The following is a 21,059-nucleotide window of genomic DNA, read 5'->3' as shown; positions in this document are numbered from 1 at the left end:
GGACTGGCTGACAGAAACAAGAAAAGAGCATGCTAGGAGTTGAGCCTGCCTTGAAAAGCAGAGTCAGTCTGCAACCTTCTCTTCCCCTTCAGCAGCTTCCTGGTGGAGAAAGCCAACTGGCTGCATTCTAGATGCAGAGTGTGCCCTTCTCCCTTCAACCCATCCTCAGGGGTTGTTATCATATCTGCAGGTAGACCTTCCAGTGTTACAGAGTGATTAGAAGAGCTGACAGCAGCAAGACAAACCAGAGTTATCAATCTGCCTTGGTTTTGCCCACCTTGCTTGGCTCCTGTTTCAGAGCCAATGAGGAGGAAGATAGCTTGCAAAACTACTGGTTCGGGAGCAAATGTCACCAGTAACTGGTGTCGCCAGTAAGTGATGACATGACACTTCTTGGGGAAGAAGCAGGCCCTGAGCTATGACTCCTCACTTTCATCTTCCTCCTGCTCTTGCTACAAATCCACCACTCCTACAAAATGGAGATAGCTGCCAGTCGCTGCTGATCCAGCAGTAGTTCCAGTCCAGCTCAAGCTACACCTGAGCACTGAGTGGCTCAAACACTTTCATAAGGTCAGGTAGAAGGCCTGTGGTCTCTCGTATTGCCTGATGGCTTTCCCAAACTTACTTTTCCTCTGCACTGTCCAGGCATGGCCTGCACTTTAAAGTTCCATGTCCAAGTGCCCCCCCTTTTTTTTCATAGAAGTTTCCCTGTGAAAAACCACTCTTTAAAGCTGAATTGGAACAAACGGCAATCTGCAGAAAACTCAAATTGACGTCCACTCCGAGTCAGCTTTAAAGAGCGGGTTTTTGCAAGGAAAGCTCAGCCCCCCCCCCCCAAAAAAAAACCCCACCATGCTCAGACATGGAGCATTAAACTGCATGACCTGTGCCTGGAAAGAGCAGGGTGAGAGCTAAGTGTGTCCCCAGAGTTCCTGACAACTGATACAGAGCTCACTGCCTTGGCTGTCCCCACCTCAGCATCCATGCCTGGGAATAGCTTTGCCCATTTCCCTGTTATTCTGCCAGTTTCCCTGCATCCAGCAAGCAGAGAGGAGCAAGATCTAGGATGTGTCTGGTTTTAAAACAACTATACTCTGTGCCAAAAAGAAGAGTTAGTGGCAAGCAGGGGAGTGGGGAGGAAACAGTGTTAAATTATTGTGCTGTAGAGGACAGTATTAAAGGAGTGTTAGTAATAAGGGGGTGTGGGGGGAGTAATATCCAGAAAACAGAGGGTTGTGATGGAGCCAATGAATTGGGTTTCAGTGTGGCAGGGGGACGGGTATGTAGTTCTGAGAACAGTGGACTTGAAGGAAGGAAATCCCAAGAAAGAAAGAGTGGCATCGTGCTGGACATCGAGAGAACTATTGCACTCGTGTCCTGCCTGTGGACTTCCTTAGAGGCAACTGGTTGGCTGCTGTGAGAACAGGTTGTTGGACTGAAATGGGCCTTTGCTCTTGTCCAGGAGGGCTCTTCTTGCACTCCTAGGTCTGGCCCAAACTCTAGAGACAGGTGCCACCCTCCTCGCCTACCAGTCACACTCATTCTGTGTTCTGTTTTAGGACATTCTGTCTCCAAGGAGCGTCGCGGCTGGACTTCTCCGCATGGTGCGCAGCTATTCAGGCTTCAGCAGGGGGGCAAGGGAATGCTCTGCGTGACCAGCAGCTCAGCAGGAGTGGCATCCCCATCATCGTGAACAGCTGCATTGCCTTCATCACCCAGTATGGTGAGTCCCTCAGGGGCTCTTCCCATTGGCCAAAAGTCAATATTCTACTGGGAGCCAACACATCAGTGGCCGCCCACCACCAAAAACAACTTGGGGAATTTTACCTGAAAACGGTTGAAGGAGGTTTTAAGGAGTGAAAGGGTTGTACAGTCCCCATTATCTTCTCTTTGCTGGTCTTCTACTCAGTATTGCAGCATCTGTGGCTGCTTTGTGTAAAAGAAAACTGAGCATTGTGTGTAATGTGAGTCCCACTCTCGCGCAATGTATTTAATCAGTTGCAACTTTTCCTTCCCATTTCCTGCCTGGGATCTCCTTGCTGATTTTTCATATAACAACTGCAAAGACACAGCCCTTAGGTGCCATTTTTTTTTTCCACTGGACTACCTTTCTCTCATTTCTCCTTCTCCTCCATCAGGGCTACAACATGAAGGCATTTATCGGAAGAATGGAGCTAAGTCTCGAATCAAGACTTTGATGGAGGAGTTCCGACGGGATGCTCGAAACGTCAAACTGCGCATCAGTGACAATTTCATTGAGGATGTGACAGACGTGCTGAAGAGGTTTTTCCGGGAGCTGGAGGATCCTGTTTTCACCACATACCTGCACCCTCAGTGGAAGGAGGCAGCAGGTACCAGCCTCCCTGTGATGCTGCTCCTTTATACGCCAGCCAGCAGCTGAAGCCTCCTTTCACTCCTTAGATCCCAACTGCAGTGGGACAACTTTTGGAGTGACATACAAAAAGCTTTGCTCACTGCAGGGATACATTCGAGCCACAAAAGAAGTTGTCTTCCAGTGACATATCCCGTGAATTCTATGATGTTAAGAAAAACAAAACTGAGAGTCTGCCTACATGTGACCCTAACAAACTGATGTGCTTTTAAAAATTAAATGCCAACTTTTTCAGGGCATGGGGGTGTCAAAATTGTAACATGCAGGGAGGAGAGAAGGGGAGCTTTAAGTCTTTGGCCCTGGCTGCAGTCTCCATGAAATTCACCTCTTACACACACAGAGAGAGAGCAAGAAAGCTTAGGGGGAAAGCTTCATTTGGTTCTAAAGGGAACTTTTCCCCTAATGCTACTTGCTATGCTGGGCAGGTGGCTTTCACAGAGATTGTGGCTACAGCTGGAAACCTTTCCTCCCTGCATGCTGTGATCTGGATAACAATCCCCACACAACAGAATTGCTAATCCCGTTGTTAATATCACCTGCAGTTGGGCTTGTCACCCAAGAAAGCCAGTGCCAATCAGAATGGTTGATACTGAACTAGATTGGCCAAATAGACAACCTGATTTGGAAAATAGAGTAAACTTAAAAAAAAAAAATCACAGCCAAGCATTCCTTGTACCAAGTTGCTCAGGAATACAAGCTCTGTTGGATACTAAAGATTTCCCCAATTGCCCTTCTTTTTTGGTGTTCTTCTTGCTTGTATACAGCCCAGTATCTATTGATATAATTCAAGCAGAAGAATGTATCAAAAACCATCTGAAGCAGCACATGTTGACCTGGGAGGCCAGGGTTCAAATCTCCACTCAGCCATGAAGTTTTCTGCCTCTGTGGCTAATCTGCCTCTTAGGGATGTTTGGAGGATAAAACAGGGAGGGATAGAACCATATATGCTTTTTGGAGGGAAGGTGGGATATCAATGTAATAAATAAGTAAAGTAATAAAACAGAACATATTATAATATTTAGAATGTATGTTTACCAAAGTTTAATTCTATGCTGCTTTCTTTCAGCAATCTCCCAGAAGTCCCACAGATTGGAGCGATACAAGGAGCTGATAAGCCGCTTGCCCCGCCTCAATGGCCGGACCCTGGCTGCTCTGATTGGCCACCTGTACCGGTCAGTCTACACTCACCCTCAGTGGACTCCGCAAAAATATCACTCTTTGCTTCCCAGAGCTCCTGTGGAAGGTGTTCTATTTAGAACAGAAAACACCTTTCAGACCCTGGATTTAAAATCAGGGAAATGGTGCCAGGAAGGATTAAGTCCCCCTCCTGTAGTTCCACAGTCCCCGTCTAAATTCCTTCCCCCTTCACCACTCTGGTTGCTTTTAAGTCCTAAGAAAAGATGGCACACCTGGATGACACAACGCACAATGGTGATGTGCATGATGAGAGATCAGAGGCTGCCAGGATTTCCCTGGCTGGAAGAGTGGCGGACACTTTCTAGTTGAGTTCCCTCTTCCAGGGTTAGCAAACCAATCTAGTGCACAGTTCTTCTGCAGGCTGCTCTTCTTTGACAGTCCAACTTCTGCTTACCAACTTCAGTGAATGCTGTGCTGTGGCATTGGTCTGTTGATATCAGGACACGGAGAACCACCTAAAAGTTGCTTAACAAAATCCATGCAGTTCTTCCCACTCTCCCTTCCAACATACTCATTCAGTCCATAATGGGGTGGGGGGAATGTGCATGGACTGAAAAATACCCCCCCCCCAAAAAAAAATATATGTGTTTGTGTCCTATCAAGCAGTTAACCTTTTGAGTAACATTCCCTGCTTCCCCCACCCCTGTTAGACTCACACGTTGGAAGTGGAGAAATTGAGAAAGTTATGCTCCATTCCATACTGTTCTCCAGACCTCAAGTAAGATGTTGGGAGAGATGGGAAAGCGTCAAAGTAAAGAAGATACTGCATGCAGCCTTCTGATCCACATGTGGAGGAAGGACATCAGAGATATAGGAGATAGAAGGGAAGCAGCAGAGGGGGCCACGTCTGCACATGGGGCAGATTGGTGGATATATGCAAACATGGCTACCAGAATGCCCCTTGCTTGGAAGAGTGCCGGCCCTGGAAGTGCCTCCGCTCACTCCTGCAGGTACTCACGGCCTTCTCTCATTTGATATCGCAGAGTTCAGAAATGTGCTGACCTCAACCAGATGACCACCAAAAACCTAGCTCTGCTCTTTGCACCCAGCCTCTTCCAAACGGATGGAACGGGGGAACATGAAGTCAAGGTGATGGAGGAACTGATTGACAACTATGTTCCTATCTTCAATGTGAGTTGCCTGCCTCTTCAAACAACTGCTCTCCCTGTTACTTCACAGTAGGCCTCTGCCTTTTTGCATCCATGCTAACTGCATTGCTTCTCCTGCCCTGTAGATAGAGGAAGACCAGGTGTTGCAGATGGACCTGGAGAACAGTTTGATTACTACCTGGAGGGATGTCCAGGTATTGCAGTTTTGCTTGCCCATCCTTTTGGCATGTTGCCCAGCAGATATGTAGGCAACCACAGCAGCCCAAGAGACATTATGCAAGGGCTTGGATCCATGAGGATTCATGAAGGCTCCTGATTCTGTGTGGTTAGCATCCCCTCCAGACAAATCTTCACTGTAGCCTACATGTTTGTGGGTGGTCTGAAATGCTGAACATTTAAGATCTTGTCACAGAAAAGTCCCTGTTCCACATGCTCACACAACAACCCACACGCACTGGCTGTACCACCAGAAGGGTCTCCTCCACAGACTCTGCAGAGCTTGGGAAAGGCACTCCTTCAGGTGTTTAGGCCCCAAGTCATTTAGGGAATTCTAGTCCAAAGTTTACACCTTGAATTGGGCAAGGTAGCAAACCAGCAGCCAGTGCAATTTCTGCAGGACTGCTGTTGCGTGGTTTGCTCTCGTTGTACCTCTCAGAACCCTCACATCTGCATTTTGCACCATCTTCAAGGGTATCCCTTTACAAGTAGCCTAAACGGAATTATCCCCTTGCCTTACTCCCTACAGCTCTCACAGGCTGGTGATATCATCCTTGAGGTTTACCTAGAGCAGAAGAACCCTGACTGCTGTGTCACACTTAAGGTGAGCAACAGTCCTCTCAACAGCCACTGTCCCTTGGTGTCATTGGGTAATACGGGACTGAGGTCACTGGCTTTTTGCCAGAGAGGTGGAGAGATCAGCCCATGAAAGGCTGCTTGTGTGAGGAAATCCACTGGAGTGGCCAGAACCACAGAGCTGCCCCTGGGCAGGATGGAGGGGCTCTCAGCTCTAATAGAGACATAGAAATGCCCTTGTACTTCATGGCCAGTTTCCAACTCTATGCTGAAATGCATTAACTGATTGCACGATTTGTGTATAATGTTCTAAATTCAGACTCTGCGCCTTTACTTGACCACATGCTGACATTCCTGCCTCTGGGTTGGCTGACTGAACTGTGCTTGCTCATCACCTCGCAGGTGTCTCCAGTAATGAGAGCAGAAGAGCTGTCCAATCAGGTGCTGGAGATGCGAAATGTGGCACCCAGCCTGGACATCTGGCTTACCTTTGAAGTCTTAGAGAATGGGGAACTAGGTAAGCAGATGATACCTTTCTGTTGGGTCTGTGTGCCAGGAGAGCTGTAGAGGTTTTTCAGAGTTTCACAGATGTGTCCAAGACATTCTTTTATTTGTTAAAATAATTACATTAAAAAGGCCCACCTCTTGCTTAACAATAATTACATTAAAATACAGCTTTAGAATATGTTCCTAGGGTTTTCATGCCACACAGATGAAACTTGCACAAAATCCTTGACCCTCTGATAACAATCATTTTTGTGAATGCTCTTCCCGCTCCCTGAATCTGGTCTCTGGACATGCATTGGACTCTTTCTGTCCCTTGTTTTTCAGAGCGCCCCCTGCACCCCAAGGAGAAGGTCTTGGAGCAGGCCCTGCAGTGGTGTAAGCTGCCCAAACCCAGCTCTGCTTATTTGCTGGTGAAGAAGGTTCCCATTAGAGAAGGTAGCTGCCTCTTCACAGGTGAGTGAGCATGCCCTTCTCACGTAGCCTAGCTTGTTGGTGCCCTGGAAACAAGCAAGTCAGCCCCTGCTCACTTTTGCGATATAGCAGTAGAATCTGGGGCTCTTAGCCAGGGTAGCAGGACTGAGAAATTCTGCTTGAAATTCTGCAGAGTTGTGGCCAATCAGAGAAAAAAATGATGGTCTCAATGGGTCAGATATTTGTACAAAGTTATTTTATGGAGGGACTGTAGCTCAGAAGTAGAGCATATGCTTCTTACCAGAGTCCCCAGGTTCAATCCTCACTTTCGCCAGCTAAAGGATCTCAGGTAGCAAATGATGAGAACGATCTCTGTGCAAGACCCTGGAGAGTTTCTGCCAGCCAAAGTGGAGCGCTGTGCTTGGTGGGCCACTGGTTTGACTCAGTTTAAGGCTGCTTCGTTCAGATTCATCACAGAATCTCAAAGCTGAAAGGAGCCACGACTTGTCTGTTATTTGGCCTCTGAGTGCTGGCTCCATAATTCCACCACCCTGAACATTGTTAGGCAGCAGTGCCTTGCTGAGTGTAAACCTCTCCGCCAATGTTCCCATTTCCTTGCAGGTGCTAAACGCGAGAGCCCCAAATGTGGTCTGCTGAAGTGCCGTGAGGAGTTGCCCAAACTCCTGGGCAACAAGTTTCAGGAGCGCTACTTTGTCATCAGGGACCGCAAGTTGCTTTTACTGAAAGAGAAACGGGTATAGCAACCCAACTAATACATTTGTTTATTTTAAAATGTCACATCCTGCCTTAGCTTCTAAAAAGCAGCCCAATACAACTTCCAAAAAACAACCATTAAAACAAACCAGCAAAATTCACTCTTAAGGTTTGGTTGTAAGTTGCTTTGTGACCAACAAATTTAATAATAATTGAGGGCTACTGGCTTTTTGGCTGCCATTATCTTGGTATACCAAGTTTCAGAGCTTGGTATCATCTCAGTAGCTAAAAAGCACCATGTATTTCACAAGGACTAAATGATCCTCTATACTAATCCTTCCTTCATCCCAAAGGTAGACTCTAGTTATTACAGATTTCAAGGAGTGGTCCTTCCATCCTTTTACCCCAAACCACAAAACTGTAGGATACCCATAGGGCCCTGAAGATCTGTTTTAGTAGAAGGGAGTCCCTTTGTCTCTCCAGCTTCCTTTTTGTCTCTTTCCATCCAACCTCTCTCAGAAAGGCAGCATCTCCCCCTTCCATTGCCCAGTTAATTAACCCCAAATAGCAGATAAGAGTTCTGCCCTTTCTTTATATTTTGGGAAAGCTAATAATGCCTTATGCCTTTGGAATGATGATTGCACCTTCTGGTTCTCTATCCTCAGAGTTCTAAGCCAGAGCGGGAATGGATGCTAGACATGGCCAAGGTTTACATGGGGATTCGAAAAAAGCTGAAGCCCCCTTCACAGTAAGTGACTACGGGATCCCATTAAATTTACAGTAGTAGGGTTGTGAGGGAGACGCCTGGCCTGCAGGCCAGACTTGAACCACTAGACCTCCTTGTCTGGCCTATGAGGCCATTTTGGCCAGCAGTTGCACTTGTTGTCCTATATGACATGGGAGCTTGGGAAGCGCTGCCACCTTTGAACTTTGACAGGCGTCAGTCGCCTGATGTAATTATGACATCAGATGAATGACAGCAGGGGATTGTCTCATTCTGTATCCATCTCTGCTACAGGTGGGGTTTCACTCTGGTTCTAGAAAAACAGCAACTGTGAGTATCCTTTCTATGTTGCTTTGTTCTTTCAGTGTAAGGAGATGAGCTATTCCTCCCACTTTCCCTCCGTTCCTCTGCCCCAGGGCTTTTCTCATCTCAAGCACTGCGTGGGACAGGGTGGAAAGAGCCTGTCACAATGGGACTGCCTCTGATGCATGAATGTGACTATAGTCCACAAATGGCATCCCACGTCCATATTAAAATGGCAGGTGGTGTACCACCCACTTTCTTACAGGCTGCTGTTCAGCTTGAGAGTGCAGTTGCTCAGGGATGCACCAAAGGGCTGCTTCCATCACTCGTGAGGGCAGTTCACTGGCTAAGACCAGCCGTGTCTGGCTACTGCTCACAGCTCCCATGCCCATCAGGCAGCGTTAGGGAAGAAAAGAAACATGAATTGAAGGTGACATTGTCTTGTTCACTGCCTCCTTTTGGAATCTGTTGTAGCATAACTGGACAAACTTGGAGAGATTCAGGTGCAAGCCTTTCCCTCACAGGTTTCAAGTGGGAATTACAAATCCTCCAATCCTAATCTCGGTGGCTGTGAGTTGCAGCGGCTGAATGAAACTTCCATAGTCAGAGACAGCAAAGCCCCTGAGATTCTGGGGACAAAAGAACAGTGGGTGGTCCATGCCCTATCATTGAACTTAAGAAGGCATCTGTCTGGCCATTGGTGCAAATAGAATGCAGGTCTTTGGTCCAATCCAACAGGGCAGTTTTGATGTTCTTTTGAGTCCTTTCCCTGGATAAACTTCACCAGCCACCTTTAGCTGCTCCAGGGAACGCAGCACTGCCTGTTGAGCTAGGGAGTAGGGTGGGACAAAAGTCACCAATGTTGGCAGTAACAGGGAGTGTTTGTTCCACAGGTATTTAGCATGCATGGGGCAATCCGATCTGTGGGACTGGACCACCAGCATCCTGAAAGCCCAGGTGTGTAAGAAAGCACTCAGCCAGGAACATGCAGTGTTCCCTTCAGTCCAAGTTATGTATAGGGAATTGCTTTCAAGTAGTTTGCTAATGAAATATCTGTGATTGACCGTAACACTGATGTGATAGTTTTGTTCTGATTTGTGATGTCATCTTCACAAAAAACGTTTCCTGGATTGTTCATCCTTTTATCTAGCAACGACCTGCCCTTGTGGTGACAACACCCAACAGAGTCTTACCTGAAAATATATTCAGATGGGAGATCTGCCATGGGTCACCCTCAGGAAAAAGCTCAACTATTCCTTCTTCAGGTGAAACTCACCTGTTTTCACTCCAAGGACAAGTTGTTTCAGATTTTCAGTGCATTTGTTGGAGAAAATGGTTAGAATCCAATGTGCAAGCATTTATGCTTGCATGACAGGACTTCCCTCTCTCCTCCCGCCCCCATGCATACCTAGCACCCTCCCCAAATTTGCTCCAGGGGTTTGGGGGAAGTTCTGAAACAGATATGAGGGGGCCACAGGGAGAAGAGAGGAGGGAAAGTCCCTTTGGGCAAGTGTGAATCTTTCCACCAACACAGTGGTAGGAGGAGTAGTCCTTCAATCACAGCAACCCTATAGCAAGTTTAATGTATGACATGAGAGGGCCAGAAAATGAATGCCTCCCTTCTTCACTATATGGCTACTTCTGTTTTGCAAATGTGAAGGTGGGCAAGAAAAACTGTGGCTCTTTCACCCAGCAAAGATGCTTTCCCTTCCTACAAGGCACAGTGAAATGGGGTGAATTGTGTGTGTCTTGTACCCACACTCTTGAGCAACATAGCAATAATGTTGTTGAAAAGCCAGCAAATTAAAAGGGAAAAGGAGAGGATGATGTTGCCCCTTTTCTATTCTTTTTTTCAACCATAGCCTTTTTAGTGTTGGGGAGGTACATTGGCTGTGCTTCCTTTTACTAAACATTTTGCAGCAGCCACCTCCTCCAGATGCAACTCTTTCATTACTAATGTGAAGTTCCCTAAAGGGTTAATGATGAAACCCAGATAGAAATAATCAGAAGTGCCATAAATAGTCCACTGCTTTATAACAGGTTTTTGCTTTGCAGCCATTTTCTGCCTGCAACGATAAAAGGGAAAATCTTTGAACTCCGTTCCAAATAAAAAACCATTAACGGAGCTGCAAACTTTGCATGCTAAGCTTTCTACCAAACATCATCTTTGCCTCTGACAGCAGGTGCCTGTGTGATTGTGGTGGGTGCTGGGCTTATTGTGCATTTTAAATATTCCACATAAGTTAATGCTGCATTTCCAAGTCCTGTACGCAGACAGACTGCATTTGTGACCAACTTATGGTGGAAGACATCACTCATTCTCTGTTAGCCTGCCCCTTACATAGAGACCCAAGATATCACTTTCTGAAACCTTTGTTCACACAAGCAACCAAGTACACCCCAGCAGAAAGGGTTTGGTTTCTTTTAAGTGACAATAATAGCTTTGTAACACAGAGAGTGGTCCTCTATGCACTGGCTGCAAAAAAGAGAGGGAAAATGAGATATGACAATTTTATCTAAGTTGTTTTGGTGATTCAATGGTTTAATATGAAATCAAGGTACAATGGTGCCTCGGGTTAAGAACTTAATTCGTTCTGGAGGTCCGTTCTTAACCTGAAACTGTTCTTAACCTGAAGCACCACTTTAGCTAATGGGGCCTCCCGCTGTCGCCGCACCACCACGGCGCAATTTCTGTTCTCATCCTGAAGCAAAGTTCTTAACCCGAGGTACTATTTCTGGGTTAGCCGAGTCTGTAACCTGAAGCGTCTGTAACTTGAAGCGTCTGTAAACAGAGGTACCACTGTAGATTTAAGAGTGTTGGTGTCTCTGGTATCTTCTCTCGTTATGGATGCCAGCTTATATTATGGATGTATGTTCTGTAATATTTTATTCATACTATTGCTGCAAGTTGGTCATGACTTTTGGCTTGAACAATAAACTTCAGAACATAATAATAATAATAATAATAATAATAATAATAAGTTGCCTGCCTCTTGTGAAGGAAGCATGTTGGTTCAACAGGTAGTCACTGCAAGCGGTTAGTATCTATTACTAAGAACACACTTATAGAATAATAATAAAAAATATCCATTGCATCTTCTACTCAAAAGGGCAAAATAACCTTGCAGGCCTGAAACAAGAGATATCAAAGGATGGCTCTCTCCTAAAATCAGTCTCAAAATGTAGCAACCGGCCAGATGAAATGTGGAAGGGTCAGCCATGTTTTGATGTATTTCTCCACAACTCGGCTCACTTCATGTCAGACCTGGGCTGGGAGAAAGCATTTGAAGCAATGGCACAGATTAAGGCAGGGCACCAGCTACCCTCATGCACATCTTTTGTTGTATACTGGTACATTAGAGCCCCATACCTAGGAGTAGGGAATGATGAACCAACGACCACACGCATGCCTCCACTGAAGCATGTCATGGGTGGCATGATGTCAGTGAATGTGTTGTGACTGGTAATATAAAGAAATAGTTGTTGACTTTCCTTCCTTTAGCATGACAGCATCCGCCCGGTCATCCTGCGTCGGCGCTCGTCTTCTGACCTATCCAAGCAGAAGTTTGGCACCATGCCCCTGATCCCTCTACGGGGAGACAGCACCAATCCCACCATGCTCTCTGCTAACCAGACCCTGGTAAGGCTGCATGACCTGGCTCCTGCTGAAGCCCTGCTCTTCCATGAAACAAGAGCAAGCTGCAAAGCATGAGCAGCTTTACAATCCCTGTGCTCAAATGTAAAGCATTTCCTTCTGCTGGTTGTATGCCCTAAGAAAGTGGTACAGTTCGTGCCAGAGCCCAGGAAGAGTAATTGGTGGGTGATCTATTTCTGTGTTTAGCTGAAGTTATGGGAGAGTCACTTCCTCATTACAAGAGGAATTAATTCCCACACGATGTCTGAATGTGCTTTATTGAGGACACTGTCTCATGAGTAAACCTCCCCAGCCTCATCCATGAAGCCAGGGCCTCTGGTCTTAGAAGAACAACTGGCAATGAAGCAACCAACATATTGCTTCTAAGAAAGCTCTTCTCAGCCAATAAATCTGAATTGGTGTTCACCTTGAGCAGATCTCTTAGCTGGTTGAGGAGCCACCAGCCCCTTCACCTTGTGGGCTAAAGGGCCTCCTCATGACTTATTCTTCTGGTGCCCTGGATTGTAGGTGGAAACTGCATGCCCAGAAAGAGCAACAGCAGAACCTTCTGAGAAGAGGATGAGGCATACTTTGCCCCTCTTGCTTTTTCTCCAAAGGAAAAACAAGATGGTATAAAAATAAACCCAGCGACCCCAACCTCTGGATCTCTGCTAAGCTTTCCAAGTCATAACCAAGACTGATTAATCTGCTCTTCCTTCTTGTCTGCTTGTGGTGTGAATTGCATCATCTGATCACTTTTATTCCTCTTGTTTGCAGCACCGCCTGCACACACGAAGGACATTGTCCATGTTTTTTGTAAGTACCTATGCATTTACAGTATTACATACTTATCCTGTATCCCTTACACTGTTAATAGAGGGGGGAAATACAAAGCTTTCTCTCAGAGGTAGATCTTGAACCCTTGTCTCACACAGAACAGGGTGAACCCTCCCAGCTCTCACCTGGGAGCTTCCCTTTCTTCTTCTCCCAGCCTCCCACCCTGGGAGACCTTCCCTTCTCTGCCTCTCGCACAGGGTCTTTCATCAGCCAGCCATCACCTTCCTGTGTGTACCCTCATTAACCCAGAGAAGATGACATCAAACAAAAAACAAAGCAAAAGCATAGTGGATAAAAGAAAAAGAGAAAGAGCAAAAGCAGGAAGCAAATGATAATGAAAAAGAGGTCCCCTCCATTTCATCATCTGTTGCCTCCCACTTTACTATTCCACTCTCACATTCTGGCAGACCTTGATCGGTATTTTCCTTCAAAGGTTCTGTGCATTCTTTGGTTTGATCTTCCTCTGATCCATTTTCATTCACCGTTTTATGCATCTCGGCTCCAAGCCAAGGAGAAATCCGGGCCGTGGTGCTGCAGAATGTCTGTGGAGTGGGCAAGCACTCCCTCTTTCAAACCCGGTTGGATCTGGGCCATCCCAGAATGGAGAATACCCAAGCTGTCTCCCCTGAGCCTTTTCAGAAAACTTGAACATTGCCCATGCATGCCAAACAAAGTGTGAGCCACTGACAAGCTTAGTTGCCTCTAGCGCGTGGTTGCTGAACAACTCCAGGCACGCCTGGAGGATGCGGACCATTTGGATCCCTTCCAATCGGGATTCAGGCCTCATCATGGGACTGAAACTGCCTTGGTCGCGCTGGTTGATGATCTCCGGCGAGCTAGGGACAAAGGTTAGAGTTGTTTCCTAGTTCTGCTGGATCTCTCAGCGGCCTTTGATACAATCGACCATAACATCCTTCTGGACCGTCTAGAGGGGCTGGGAGCTGGGGGCACTGTTATACAGTGGTTTCGCTCCTTCCTCCTGGGCCGTGTTCAGAAAGTGGTGGGGGGGGGATGAGTGTTCAGACCCCTGGGCCCTCACTTGTGGGGTGCCTCAGGGTTCCGTCCTCTCCCCCATGCTTTTTAACATCTATATGAAGCCGCTGGGAGAGATCATCAGGGGGTTTGGACTGGGTGTTCATCAATATGCAGATGATACCCAGCTCTACCTCTCTTTCAAATCAGAACCAGTGAAGGCGGTGAAGGTCCTGTGTGAGTGCCTGGAGGCGGTTGGAGGATGGATGGCGGCTAATGGATTGAGGTTGAATCCTGACAAGACAGAAGTACTGTTTTTTGGGGCCAGGGGGCGGGCTGGTGTGGAGGACTCCCTGGTCCTGAATAGGGTAACTGTGCCCCTGAAGGACCAGGTGCGCAGCCTGGGAGTCATTTTGGACTCACAGCTGTCCATGGAGGCGCAGGTCAATTCTGTATCCAGGGCAGCTGTCTACCAACTCCACCTGGTACGCAGGCTGAGACCCTACCTGCCTGCGGACTGTCTCGCCAGAGTGGTGCATGCTCTAGTTATCTCCCGCTTGGACTACTGCAATGTGCTCTACGTGGGGCTACCTTTGAAGGTGACTCGGAAACTACAACTAATCCAGAATGCGGCAGCTAGACTGGTGACTGGGGGCGGCCGCCAAGACCACATAACACCGGTCTTGAAAGACCTACATTGGCTCCCAGTACGTTTCCGAGCATAATTCAAAGTGCTGGTGTTGACCTTTAAAGCCCTAAACGGCCTCGGCCCAGTATACCTGAAGGAGCGTCTCCACCTCCATCGTTCTGCCCAGACGCTGAGGTCCAGTGCCGAGGGCCTTCTGGCGGTTCCCTCATTGCGAGAAGCAAAGCTACAGGGAACCAGGCAGAGGGCCTTCTCGGTCGTGGCGCCTGCCCTGTGGAACGCCCTCCCATCAGATGTCAAAGCAATAAATAACTACCTGACATTCAGAAGACATCTTAAGGCAGCCCTGTTCAGGGAAGTTTTTAATCTGTGATATTTTAGTGTATTTTTGGTTTTTATGGAAGCCGCCCAGAGTGGCTGGGGAGACCCAGCCAGATGGGCGGGGTACAAATAATAAATTATTATTATTATTATTATTATAGCCTCACCCAGGACTGCCGTCTGCTATGGCAAGGAGAAGGAAGGGTGGCAGCCTGGGCCTTGACTTGTGGTTGAGGCCTATTAGACACACCTGCAGTGTCAGAGCCAAACCAGGGCAGGAGGCCAGACTTCTAGGATTTGTGTGATTGCACACATAGTCCTGGGTAGCTTACTAGACTAGGCCTGAGCCTCAGGCAATTAGGTTATTGGTCCAAGCTGCAGAGACTAAAATTGCAGAACCAGGGCCAGCCCAACCTTGAGGCTGACTGAGGCAGCCACCTCAGTGGCAGAATCCCATGAGGCAGTGTCCCCATGGGTGTCCCACCTGCTCCTGCTGCCACTACCACTGCAGAAGCAACAGTGGCTTCCGGTGAGATTTTGCTGGAAACCGCTGCACAACCCCCGTAAATGAGGCTCAGCAGTGGTGGAGATGGCACCTTCCTGTTTTGCCTCAGGCGGAAAAACAAGACAGGCAACCCCTGCTCAGAACAATTGTGGAATGTTTCTTTCTGCCGCAAGCCCAAGCAATGGCAAATCCATTAATGGCCTCCTTTTGCCTTGACTCCTCACAGCCAATGAAAATGCATCAGGATTCACTAGAGGAGCAGCAGGAGGCGGCTGAGTCTGAGCCTGTCTATGAGGAGGTGGGAAACTTTGCCGACATGGGATTTCTGGAGCTCCAACAGTCCCTGCTGCCTCCCGTGGACCGAACCAAAAAGCCAGTTCCATGCTCAGAGCAGGCAGTATCCAGCTCACTGCCCCCCTGCCCAGCCCCCAGGACATCTGGAATCAACGTGGCAAAAGGATGCTGCTTTGAGAGGACCCTCAGGCTGGAGGAGGGGAAGGACCTCCTCCCAGACAAGCTCCCAGGACACAGTGTGGCCCCAAGTGCCGCTGTAGAGAGAATGACTGAGTTGCCTCAAGGGCCGCCTGCCCCAGACTGGGAACAGGGGCAGTCAATAGAGGCACCTGCCTCCCCTCCAGAACCTCCAATGGGAGAGGAGCCTCAAGCTGGTGCCCCCAGGAAGAAAAGCTTCCAGGCAGACTTGTCCATCAGTGACAAACTCATGCAGGAGCTGAGTTCTGCCATCCTCCGGAAGAACGAGTGCCAGGCACCTGCCACAGTGGGGAAGCAGAACCCCCAGGATGGGGCCCAGGCATAGCTGGAAGCGTCACGGGATCTGAGGACTAAGATCCCTTAAACTGGAACTAGGCTCACCACAGTCCTGAGCATGACATGAGTTGCGGGAGGCTGTTGGTCTGCATCACGTCTCTGCCTGTGATGGGTAGAACCAAATACCCTGCCTGGAAGCGTTGCATTAAGAAATCCTCTCCTCATCTCGAACTATTTTATCCTTAGAGTTCCCGTCCACTTCTAGAGAGGAAGCGTGGTGGAAAGCAAGGTGGGGTGATATTTACTAAGGCAAGGGTGGTGCCCCCCTCAGCTCCAGCTCATATCCACATGCAGAATGTGGTGCTGCGTGCAGGATTCAGGTTCCTGGGAACCTCAGCTTTCATTTTTACAAGTTTCTAGCCCTCATGCTAAGATTATACTCTTGCCTATGTGCAATGCCGGAATGAATCATAGAAGTCAAATAGGTGGCTGAGTATGTACTGTGATAATCTGAACATGTCACAGACTTCAGCTGTTCATGGTGCAAAATTTGGATGGCGTGGCCATATATTTCTGTTTAGACAGGCCTGCACAGGGAATAAATGTTCTTGAAAAGGTAAGGAAATCCTGAGCATTTCCAGCAATATTCATACTGCCACTTGGAATAAATGAATTTTGTACAACAGAGAGCAAGAGTTTGTTTATGCTAAGTTATCTAGAACAGAGCTGATTAATGTGCACGGTAGATATGGGAGCCAAAGGTTTGTTCATACCGTACTGGAGACAAGTAAATGAGCCACAACTGCTTGAAGATTGGTGAAGGGAATGCGGTAAACCACTTCTGAGGTGGTGATGGTGACTGGGTGAAACTCTGAGGAAGTGTCTCAAGACTGCACATTCCAGTTGGCCCTCAGGATCCAGAGGCAGTTAAAAACACACTTCACTCTTCTCAGTTGGACATCTGAACTTCACAAAATCATAGAATTGGTCATCTAGTCCAACCCCCTGCTATGCAGGAATCTCAATTAAAGCATCTATAACAGATGACCATCCAACCTCTGCGTAGAAACCTCAAATGATTTGGATCATCACTGGGACATGTGCCATTTTCCTGATGAAAATTTCCCTTCCCTTTTTGCCCTAGGCAGCAAAATATGCAGCTACGCATCTCTAGGTTTTGCCCTGTGGGACAAAAAGCATCATGGAAGTTTTTTAAATCAGGAAAATGCTGGGAACTTTAAATACCCACCCATCCCTACTGCTATTTTTTTTTTTAGTTGTGGCTTTCCCAATGGTAACATCAAATCTGACTCTCAGATTCATTTATGATCCAGGCAGTGAACTTGAAATCATTGGAATCAAATCTAAATATTTATGAAAGTGAAGCCAAAAAGAGAGCCAGCTATTCATCTCTGTTCAATAAACAATTTAATTCCCAATATATTATAAAGTAGCAAAGAAGTGTATTAAGGGAAGTAACAGGGTAATTTGAGAGAGGACTCAATGAAAGTCCTCACATGGGCTACATATAAGTGTAAAAAAATAACATACAAGTGTAAAAAATAACATTACATTTAGTTTATATTCAACACGTCCTTTCCAACATTCAACAAAAGGAGGACTCTCATCTGCCAGCTGAAGTCAACATGGCACAAAATTCAAAATCCAGCCAGGTGAGAGCTTGTTTCCAAAGAGGCAAGCTGGACATCCTGACCAGCAGGTGCCATATTATGGGTAGGAAAGAGATAAGAGCTATGAGGCATTCAACTCTGCTCTTAGGACCTGGCCACTTAACAATTAATATACAGTGATACCTCGGGTTACATACGCTTCAGGTTACAGACGCTTCAGGTTACAGACTCTGCTAACCCAGAAATGGTACCTCGGGTTAAGAACTTTGCTTCAGGATGAGAACAGAAATCGTGCTCTGGCGGCGCAGCAGCAGCAGGAGGCCCCATTAGAAGTGGTGCTTCAGGTTAAGAACAGTTTCAGGTTAAGAACAGACCTCCGGAACGAATTAAGTACTTAACCCAAGGTATCACTGTATATACATATTCCCCAAAGTGAACAATTGATCAGAGGTGAATAAATAAATGCACATGGAGCATATGTTTACCCTGTTTTCATATTTTTAAAGGGCTGCTGTGGCATTCGTACGGAGCCCCCAGTCGTCTCACGGACTATTGACCCGTACACCACTAATCCGCTGCCACCAACCAGGTCCTCCCCAATAAATCACTTAGTCTCAGTCAGGTTCTCAAGTTAACAAAGAAGAGTATAGTTTATTGCAGATACAAACAAACTTTAACTGCATTCCAAACGTTGTTACTCTTTACCTTCTTAGTCTTATTTTATCCTGTCTCTATACTACCTCCTCTGACACAAGAACCAACTGCACTGTCTCTCTATTTCCAACTCTCTGCCAACTGCTTTTCCAACTGCCTTTCCCAACCAACCCACTAAAACCAACCAACTACCCACTAAGACCAACCAACTACCCTCACCCAAACCTCAGGCTAAACCCTTTTATAAACAGGTAGGCTCCACCTCCGGCTTTCCTATTGGTCTACATATTAACACTTTCTCTCCCCCTGTACAGACATTTTCAAACGAACAGGCAAACACCACATCCCTCCCCCCTTAAAGAAGTTTGATCAGGAGGGATAACTGAACAGAGTTACACTCCTGATCAAACTGCAATTTGACATTTAAAACAACTCAGTTGCATTTGACATTTAAAACAACTCTACAGCAGTGTTTCCCAACCTTGTGCCTCCAGCTGTTTTTGAACTACAACTCCCATCATCCCTGACTAGCAAGACCAGTGGCAAGGGATGATGGCAATTGTAGTCCAAAAACAGCTGGAGGCACAAGGTTGGGAAACACTGATCTACAGGAAAAATTATTAACTGTCCATGGTTAACCTTCACCATCGGGTCTCTTGATAAAGCATCAGCCACAATGTTCAGGGAGCCTTTCACGCTTCTTATGGTGAAACTGAAGTCCTGCAGCAACAGGGCCCACCTCATCAGTTTGCTATTAGTTCTCATCATCCTTAGCCAAAGCAAGGGTGAATGATCGGTGCACAGTATAAATTTCTGGCCCCAGGTGCATGGTTTTAACTTCTGTAGGGACTAGACGATAGCAAAACATTCTTTTTCTATCATGGAAAGGTGTTTCTGAGTAGCAATTTCTTGCCGACATACCTGATCGGATGCAGGTTGTCTTCTTCTCCCGGTTAACTCAGCACGGCTCCAATCCCAGCATTCAATGCATCTGTAAAGATGGTGAACTCTAGGTCGTAGTTTGTTGCGACGAGGACTGATCCGGCAGTCAAGGCATTCTTTAGCGCATCAAATGACTGCAAGCACACTGATGTCCACTCAACACGCTCCGGTTCTTTCTTGTGAGTCAAGTCGGTCAGTGGTGCAGCTAGTTCACTGAACTTAGGGATAAATTTTCAATAACACCCTGCCAAACCTAAAAATGCTCTCACTTTCTTTTTTGATGTAGGAGTAGGCCTGTTCGTAATTGCCTCCACCTTGGTCTCTAAAGGCTTTATTATTCCTCCACCCACCATATGTCCAAGGTACTTGATTTCTGAGTCCCCAATCTGACTTTTACTAGCCTTAATGGTCAAGTCTGCCTCTTTAATTCTTTGTAGAACTAACTCTTGGTGCTCTTTGTGTTCGGACCAGGTTTGACTAAAAATTGCAATATCACCCAAGTAACCTACTGTAAACTCCCTTAATCCATGCAGGATCTTATCCACTAGCCTTTGAAAGGTCGCTGGCACATTTTTTTAGTCCAAAGGCCATCACTTTAAACTCATATAATCCATGGGGACTTCTAAAGGCAGTCTTTTCCTGGTCCCCAGGACATTCTTACTTGATAATAGTCTTCTGTCAAGTCTAGACAGGTAATGAAATAGCACCTGCCTATGGTCTCAATTAGGTCATCTAAGCAGGGCATTAGATAGGCATCCGCCTTAGTGACGTGATTTAACTTTCGGTAATCAACACAAAATCTTATAGAGCCATCAGGTTTGTCTACCAGCACTACCGGTGCTGCCCAGGGATTCTCTTAGGATGTTATGATCCCTGCCTTTAGCATCTCCTGCACCTCGTTGCAGATTTTATCCATGTATGTCGCAGTTATCAGATAAGGGGTCACTGCAATGGGTTTAGCATCCCCAGTGTCTATGCAATGGACTTTGCTATTCCCGGAACATTACTAAAGACGGCTTTATATTTTTGTAGGATACTTCCTACCTCCTCCCGCTGTGATTGGGTTAATGAAGGGGCTAGATTCACTTCTCTCTGATTACAACGTTGCTCCCCTCTCCCTTCCCAGCACAGTATGTCGTGTTTTTTCCGAGTCCTCTCTTATAGCATATAGAGCCCAGCTGTTGGTTCTATGGTAGGCTCTTAGCATGTTCCCATGAACCACTCTGCGCCCTTCATCCCCCTGCTGGATAATGTAGTTCATGTTATTCATTTTGGACACAATCTTGTACGATCCCTCCCAGGCTAATTGCAATTTATTTCCCTTTATTGGCCTTAGCAGCAACACTTCATCTTCTGGCCCAAAGGTTCTCTCTCTGGCCTTTTTATCATACCATATTTTTTGCTTTGCTTGGGCGGCTTTTAAATTTTCTCCTGCTATTTCTAAGGAATGGTGTAAAGTGTTTTGCAGTTTGTACAGATATTCCATCTCTGAATCTGAATCACTATCTGGGTGATCCTCCCAATTCATTCGGAGTAGATCTAAAGGTCCTTTGACTTTGCACCATAGTAAAAGTTCAAATGGACTATACCAGGTACTCTCTTGTGGAATGTCTCGGTATGCGTACAAGAGGAGTTGTAATTTGCAGTCCCAGTCAGTAGGGTTTTCTCCTACGTAGGCTTTGATCATACGGATCAAACTTCCATTAAACTTCTCAACTAGTCCATTAGTCTCTGGATGGTATGGTGTGGAAGTTATATGTGTGATGGAGGCAAAGGCCCAGAAAAAGTTAAATATGGAAACCAAGTGGTTGAGATACTCTGATCTGTTACTGGAAGATAAAGAAGGATATAAATTAAAACCACTTGATCAAATTAAAGATAAAATAAATTGGCTACAATATCACCAGATTAATGAATTGTACAAATTGGATAATAAAAATGGTTTTGCTTCAGAAAAAACTAAGTTGGAAATGGAGTTGTTGGACTCTAAAGTTAAAAAT

The 21,059-nt window shown here is 46.5% G+C and overlaps 2 protein-coding genes across 3 annotated transcripts in view; one reads left to right on the top strand and one right to left on the bottom strand.

Annotated features, from left to right (window-relative positions):
* Positions 1-16,517, top strand: part of ARAP3 (ArfGAP with RhoGAP domain, ankyrin repeat and PH domain 3) — a 46,379-nt gene extending 29,862 nt beyond the window's left edge. For both annotated transcript variants that reach the window (XM_079983454.1, XM_079983453.1), the window contains exons 20-34: positions 1,560-1,723; positions 2,139-2,351; positions 3,459-3,564; positions 4,573-4,720; positions 4,824-4,892; positions 5,444-5,518; positions 5,893-6,007; positions 6,322-6,450; positions 7,030-7,163; positions 7,788-7,870; positions 8,141-8,176; positions 9,043-9,106; positions 11,652-11,789; positions 12,561-12,599; positions 15,291-16,517. In XM_079983454.1, the coding sequence (XP_079839580.1) occupies positions 1,560-1,723; positions 2,139-2,351; positions 3,459-3,564; positions 4,573-4,720; positions 4,824-4,892; positions 5,444-5,518; positions 5,893-6,007; positions 6,322-6,450; positions 7,030-7,163; positions 7,788-7,870; positions 8,141-8,176; positions 9,043-9,106; positions 11,652-11,789; positions 12,561-12,599; positions 15,291-15,881 (2,104 nt within the window). In that variant the 3' untranslated portion in view covers positions 15,882-16,517. The remainder of the gene's footprint in view (positions 1-1,559; positions 1,724-2,138; positions 2,352-3,458; positions 3,565-4,572; positions 4,721-4,823; positions 4,893-5,443; positions 5,519-5,892; positions 6,008-6,321; positions 6,451-7,029; positions 7,164-7,787; positions 7,871-8,140; positions 8,177-9,042; positions 9,107-11,651; positions 11,790-12,560; positions 12,600-15,290) is intronic.
* The window catches only part of LOC307220043 (protein diaphanous homolog 1-like), a 509,109-nt gene that overhangs the window by 471,798 nt on the left and 16,252 nt on the right, over positions 1-21,059 (bottom strand). The window lies entirely within an intron of this gene.

This window comes from Podarcis cretensis (assembly GCF_951804945.1).
Source record: "Podarcis cretensis genome assembly, chromosome: 7".
In the NCBI taxonomy this organism is placed as follows: domain Eukaryota; kingdom Metazoa; phylum Chordata; class Lepidosauria; order Squamata; family Lacertidae; genus Podarcis; species Podarcis cretensis.
Note: the sequence above shows the minus strand (reverse complement) of the source record. Positions and strands in the feature narration are given on the sequence as shown.